Source organism: Castanea sativa, chromosome 9, assembly GCF_040712315.1.
Source record: "Castanea sativa cultivar Marrone di Chiusa Pesio chromosome 9, ASM4071231v1".
In the NCBI taxonomy this organism is placed as follows: domain Eukaryota; kingdom Viridiplantae; phylum Streptophyta; class Magnoliopsida; order Fagales; family Fagaceae; genus Castanea; species Castanea sativa.
This window is the reverse complement of record NC_134021.1, coordinates 9,505,679-9,512,048: the sequence shown is the minus strand read 5'-3', so window position 1 is coordinate 9,512,048 and position 6,370 is coordinate 9,505,679. Positions and strand designations below refer to the sequence as shown.

General features: G+C 35.3%; 1 protein-coding gene across 2 annotated transcripts; it reads left to right on the top strand.

Moving 5' to 3' along the window:
* Positions 1-280: 280 nt before the first annotated feature.
* On the top strand, positions 281-5,466 carry LOC142610807 (uncharacterized). Of its 2 annotated transcripts, none has more exons than XM_075782749.1 (4): positions 281-381; positions 1,099-2,022; positions 2,787-2,982; positions 4,636-5,466. In XM_075782749.1, the coding sequence occupies exons 1-4, from the start codon at positions 307-309 to the stop codon at positions 5,175-5,177; spliced, it is 1,737 nt and encodes a 578-aa protein (XP_075638864.1). In that variant the 5' UTR covers positions 281-306; the 3' UTR covers positions 5,178-5,466. The 2 variants fall into 2 exon arrangements, with proteins under 2 accessions (XP_075638864.1, XP_075638865.1); XM_075782750.1 differs by lacking the exon at positions 281-381 and adding an exon at positions 850-980.
* The last annotated feature ends 904 nt before the right edge of the window (positions 5,467-6,370 follow it).

Genomic DNA, 6,370 nt, shown 5'->3' with positions numbered 1-6,370 from the left:
GGTGAATTCTATATCACTTGACACATTGCTCGATTGGTATCTTTGATGTGATCTCCCTATTAAGAAATTTACGTCCTACACAAATTTTTGTATTCCCCAAATAAGTTGACCCGAAAATAGAACAATTTTTTTGTCCCTTTAATAACTTATAAATAAAATTTGCAACATGCATATGAGTATGCAGTAAATATATACTCGATAGCAATAGGTTTTGGTAAATGTTTAGCAATAAAAAACCTCGAGGTGAAGCAGCCAACCACCAATTGGTCTCAAAACCTTGGGAAAGAAGTGAGCTACCTATAAACTATGAAGGTAAAGTTACGCGGAAATCTCCCTGTTTGTCCAGCTAGCCAACAAGGCAGCGCTGTTCTCGCGAATCCTGTGAGTCACACACTATCCTTTGCTTCAATGCTTCATACTTCATAGTAGTAACTCCGTAATCGGCACTGTTATAATTTATTAATAATTAAAAAAAAAACAAGGACAAAAAATGAGACAGTGTGCAAGTTACATTAGTGATTAGACCAACCCTATGTCCCTATGTACTAGTAATAATCAATAAACGTACTGCAATTTTTTGTAAGTCTATCACTTTCTCTGTACACAACAGAGCTTTCCTGACCCAGATCCTCTCTCTACTAGCCTACTAAACTATGACTCTAATTCTCCCTAAGCTTTTCTTAGACCTACAATTTGCTGCCAAGTTTTAAGTCTTAACCTAACTAAGTGTATATTTTATCATTAAAAAATAAGAGTATATTTTACCAATTATTTTTTAATAATTTCTTTATTACCACCTTGCCTCGACATTGTATATCACTCTCTCTCTCTCTCAGATTTGAATCAGGAAGTCTCCTCATTCTTTCCTCTCTCTCTCTCTCTTCTCTCATATATTTGTAGCCAAAGTTCTTAACTTGCAACCTTCCCTTTAAACTACTACCACTTTAGTTGAAAGTTGAAACCTCTTCAACTCTTTCATGGTGCTGAGATTCGTACCTACTTGAACAACATTTCAAGCTTTGTTTCTGTTTATCTTTTTTTTTTTTTTTTCTAATACAGTTTCTTCTTTTGGTGAAACAAAACTCGTTTCTGTACCAGACTCTGATGATGGCTCAAAAGCACTTATTACACGAGCTACTGAAAGAAGACCAAGAACCATTCCAACTCAAGAACTACATTGCTGACAGACGCTGCCAACTCAAAAGTTCTTCACCAAAAACCCATTTACAAGTCAAGAAACGAAAACCCATCTCAGAAACTCCAAGCTTTCCTGGGAATTTTTGCAAAAACGCTTGCTTTTTCACTTTCCAAGACTCGCCAGACCTCAGAAAACCGAAATCTCCACTCTTTGAATTCTCATCTCCAGCTAAAAGTCCCTGCAGGACCCCAAATGCCATTTTTCTTCACATTCCTGCTAGAACTGCAGCTCTTCTTCTTGACGCCGCTTTGAGAATTCAGAAACATTCATCATCATCAGCTTCAAAGTCCAAAACCCGGAACAAAAACCCCGGGTTTGGTCTATTTGGTTCAATATTAAAGAGACTAACAAATCGTAGCAAAAAGCGTGAAATTGAAGGTGGTGATGGGGTTAAGGTTGTTTCAGTAAAAGACATTCTGAGGTGGGACTCATCAGGTGTTGGACACAGAAAAAGTAGTTCCAATGAGAGCATGAAAATGCACACAAAAATGGTGGCTTTGGAGGACAACAAAAGTGCTAGCAGTGAGTTAAGTTTAAGCCATTCTTGTTCTTGTAATGGTAGGCCTAGCAGTGCTGTTTGGTCCGAAAGCAATGAAGACAAGTCTTTGGATTTGGATTCTTCTATTAGTAGCCAATCTGTGGACTTAGAAGTTATTGAATTCTTATCCAAACAGAGACCAGAAACAGACTTTGCTTGCTGTGATAAGCAGTTTTGTGAAAGCCCTTTTCGTTTTGTGCTTCAAAGGAGCCCTTCTTCCTCCTCCGGTCGCCGGACGCCGGAGTTACAGTCGCCGGCGGCATCCCCTAGCCACCACAAAAATGAGGTTTGCCACTATGCATTATTTTTTTTAAACTCTCTACCAATATATTTACTGTCATGTTTACCTCTTTTAGTGTACTCTTTTTTTTTTTTTGAGGAACTTTAGTGTACTCTTTTTTGGGACCAATTTCAAGTTTTTGAAATTTACCATATTATAAAAATGTTGTGTGTATGTGTGTGCACACATTGGACTGTCCAAGTTGACTCGTGACTCAATTGGGGTGGAGTGGACGTGTGTATGAATTGTCGGCAATATGATCCGTGTTCTGCAAAATTGGCCGGAATGTTGTCAGTATATGACAAGTGTACCCCATAAATCTACCTTGTAATTGTGATTGACTTGGTCATTTTCAGGGTTATATATGTCATTTAAGATTTTTTCTATTTTTACTTCAACCCCTTCTTGAATTTTCATATAATTGTACTTCAGATCATGTCTCTGCCATGCAAATCTTTTTTTTAAGGCCTCATGTAGATAGTAGTATATATTATTTTCCTGAAAAGGACAAATGCGTTTTTGTTTCTTTTGTTGGGTGTTGTTTCACATCAATGAACTCCGACATCCCTCTTACTAGAATATAGTTTGTGTGTTTTATTTTCTGAAAATTACCATAGAAAAGTCAACAGCCAACCAATTATGATCTGGGTCTTAATCAAATCTCATGAATGTTACAATGACAATTAAAAAAATAATAACCATAATTGTAGCTCAATTATGAAAATGATGTATGACTATGCTAAATTTGAGGTTGTTTTGAATTTGGATAGGAAAAAGAGACTAGTGGAGCTGAGAATTTAAAAAAATTCCAAGAAGTTGAAGAGGAGGAAGATAAGGAACAGTGCAGTCCAGTCTCTGTCTTGGATCCTGTATTCGAGGACGATGATGATGGTCATGATGTTGAGGATGATGATGAGGACAAGGACTACGGTTATGATCATGAATGCAGCTTTGCCATTGTACAGAGTATGTAACAAATTAAACTAAACAAGTACTGTTTGAATTAATTTTTTCTATAAGTATGTGTTGGGTGTGTGAGTTCCTTCTTAATGAGCCTACTTAAAATTTGTACTACATGCTTGTGTTTGATGGTAACTTTAGTGTTTGGTACAATAATGCATGGTGGTCATAATTGTAGGATTGTGTTGATTTTGAACCATGGTATCAATGTGGGATCCATTGAAGATTGAGGGTAAAAATGCCCCTGTATTCTGCTTATTGGGTATACATCAATCTCTTGTTAATGTGACCTGCTTTTGTCGATAAGGTAGACACAACCAAAGTTGCCTTAACGTCAAATGTGACCCACATTATATGTTAGGAGTTGTGTCTTAATTGTGGTAGTCTCTTCAATTCATTGGACAGTGCAATCATCAAACTAATTCATCTGAATTAAGTTAGTACTTTTTTGTTACTCTCAGTCCCCATTTTGATATGTTGCAGCTAAAGGGTGAAAAAGCGAAAAAACAGCAATAGTAGCCAAAATAAATTTCAAAATTCTCTTACATATGTATAGTAATTGAATTTCACTTATTCCTATTATCTAACAAGTGCTATTATTTTCTTCTTTTTCTTCTTATACATATATAATTATATACTTTGAAACTATATACATCGAAGGGGAAACTATAAGCCTCAAAACCCAAAAATAGTTGTTCTTTTCATTATTGTAACTTCATTGTGACCCTACATACACTGCAAGGCCTTAAACATTTTTGTGACAGGCCCCTGCAAATTATTATTGGGCTTCTTCATTATTTCTTAGATGTAGACTTGACATTTTTTTTGTCGATGCTGCTGTTCAGCACTTGACTTTGGTGAAACCTATTGAACAATAAGTTCATAATCTACTGGCATATTATGCACTGAAAGCACAGGGGATATGAGATTGTCCAATAGGAATCAGTTTCCATTTTCTTCATTGTAGGAAGTGAGTCTCTTTTGTACTTGATTTCTCCTGAGTGTCAGGTGCAAATAAATATGAAAGTTCATAGTACAGACAAAGTCAGTGCATGTGGATTGAGACTGATCAAGCATGTTAAGTTATAAATTCAAACTTGGAATTGGCATCAAACTAGCAGTATTAAATTGAGAACCATTAAAATTTACAGTGTTCAAGTAGCATCTAATATTATTACAATGTTTATCACTCTAAATATACAAATTAGTGTATTACATACATCCACCCTTCAAATTCAAGGCATTGGCATCGTGTTGTAAACAAAGTGTATGATAATTCTGAATTCCTTATATCAGTTGGTTTTTATTATTTTAGATATTGCCCATCATTCAGTTGTATTGTCCAAATTGATTGAGTGGATGTATATATATGGCATTAATCCAGCTTATTGGTCTTTGAATTAATAGAATGATAATTTGTGAAGTTTCTCCAGTGTATTTTACTTGACTCCCTATCATTGTTTGAGTGGATTGTGCTATAAGTTTGCTATAGCAATATCTAAGATAGTAATGCTGCAAGATTAATTGTTAAACTAAATCAACTAATAGATTTATAATAGCAATTCATTCTTCGTTACATACTTAGTGCCAAATTTTATCCATCATCAAGCAAGTGATTTATTGTGATGTTCCTTTTGTTTACTTGTTTGATATTTACAGGAGCAAAGAAGCAGCTATTGCACAAGCTTCGTAGATTTGAGAAATTGGCAGAATTAGATCCAATTGAACTTGAGAAAAGAATGTTGGAAGATGAACAAGATGATGACTATGATACCAATATTAATGACCTTGAAGAAGAGGAGGACCGTGAAGATGAGATGGAAACATCACATATGGAAACAAATGTTGATGGCTTTGTTACAGAAGTGCTCAGCAAATCAAGCATCGATAGTTTACACCGAATCCCAGAAGACATGAAGAGATTGGTTTCAGATCTCATTGTTGAGGAAGGAAGAGAACAGAATGCCTTTGACAACAGAGAAGAGGTGGTGAGTAGGGTATGTAAGAGATTGGAATCATGGAAAGAGGTAGAATCTAACACCATTGATATGATGGTGGAGCAAGATTTCAGAAGAGAGCTTTATAGGTGGAAGCTAGACCAGGAGCAGGTGGGAGAGACAGCATTAGAGATTGAGCTAGCTATCTTTGGATTATTGGTGCAGGAACTGTCAGATGAACTAGTTTGTTTTAGTAGAAATTGATGGGGAAATCTGTCGAAACTGAGGCTACATTCAAATGAATTTTGGTTTAACTTTCTTCTTTTATTTTTTTAAATTAAATTTTAAATGGAGCATAGTCTAACTTGCATTATGAAGGGATAGGCTAAATAGGTAGATGACTCAAGATGGGAAGAAGGATGTGAGTTAGATGAACATGGTATTATGTAAATGGATCATGTAAGTAGTGGGGAATGGTGTATTTATCCTTGCTTAATGGAACATGACATGTACAATTAGTATATCCTTGCTTAATGGAACATGACATGTACAATTAGTAGTGCTTTATATATTATAGATTTGCCCCTATTTTTTCTTATGTTTCTGTGCTCAAATTCATGTTTCCTGGTTATTGCAGAAGTAGGAAAATACTAGCTACTTTTATAAAAGAAAAGTTTGTAGAGCATACTAGTTACTTTCTCAGGCTTCATTTCTGTCTACCTGCTTTGAGCTTAAACACTAGTCTTTAATGTGTATGTTGTCAGAACCAGATAAGAGTTTGGACTTTGGACATTCTAATTTTTATTTTTCTAGTGTCCATGTTTGCGAATTTATCTGTATGTAGAGAGCCTAACACTTCCCAACATCACGCTTACCAGTTAATGCCACACATTGTTCTCCATTTCCTCTTGCATTCTCAACGTTATAGCTTCAAATTAGATTGTTTGAGTGTATGTTATGCGGGCGTGTGTTGATTACAAGGAGCTCTAATAGTAACTTGAGTAGTCCATTTGGGGTATAAGTGCAGATATGGCTAGTCCTTTCTTGGAATCATTACACTCAAAGATGGAATAAAGTGAATGTATAGCAGCAGGCTTCTTTCTTTCTTTTGTGTTTTTATTTTCGGCCTAAAGAGCAGCAGGCTTCTGTTCCAAGAGTGTTATGAATTTTCCTGATTAAAAACTGGGGCGGAATAAAGCTACACAGTGCAATTTACAAGCAAGGTACAAACTGATGAATACAACTTCCACTTTTTTCTTTTCAGTTTCTTTTATGAAAATTAAAAAGTTGGTGAGAGGGTATGGCCGTATGGGATTGGATGTGTGTTTTTATTTATTTATTATTTATTTTTAATTTTATTTTAAATGTTAACTTGTTACTTTAAGCCCCACATCTTTTCTACCATTTTCAGTCAAAAAAAAAAAAAGCCCCACATCTTTTTAGGTATAAAATATTAT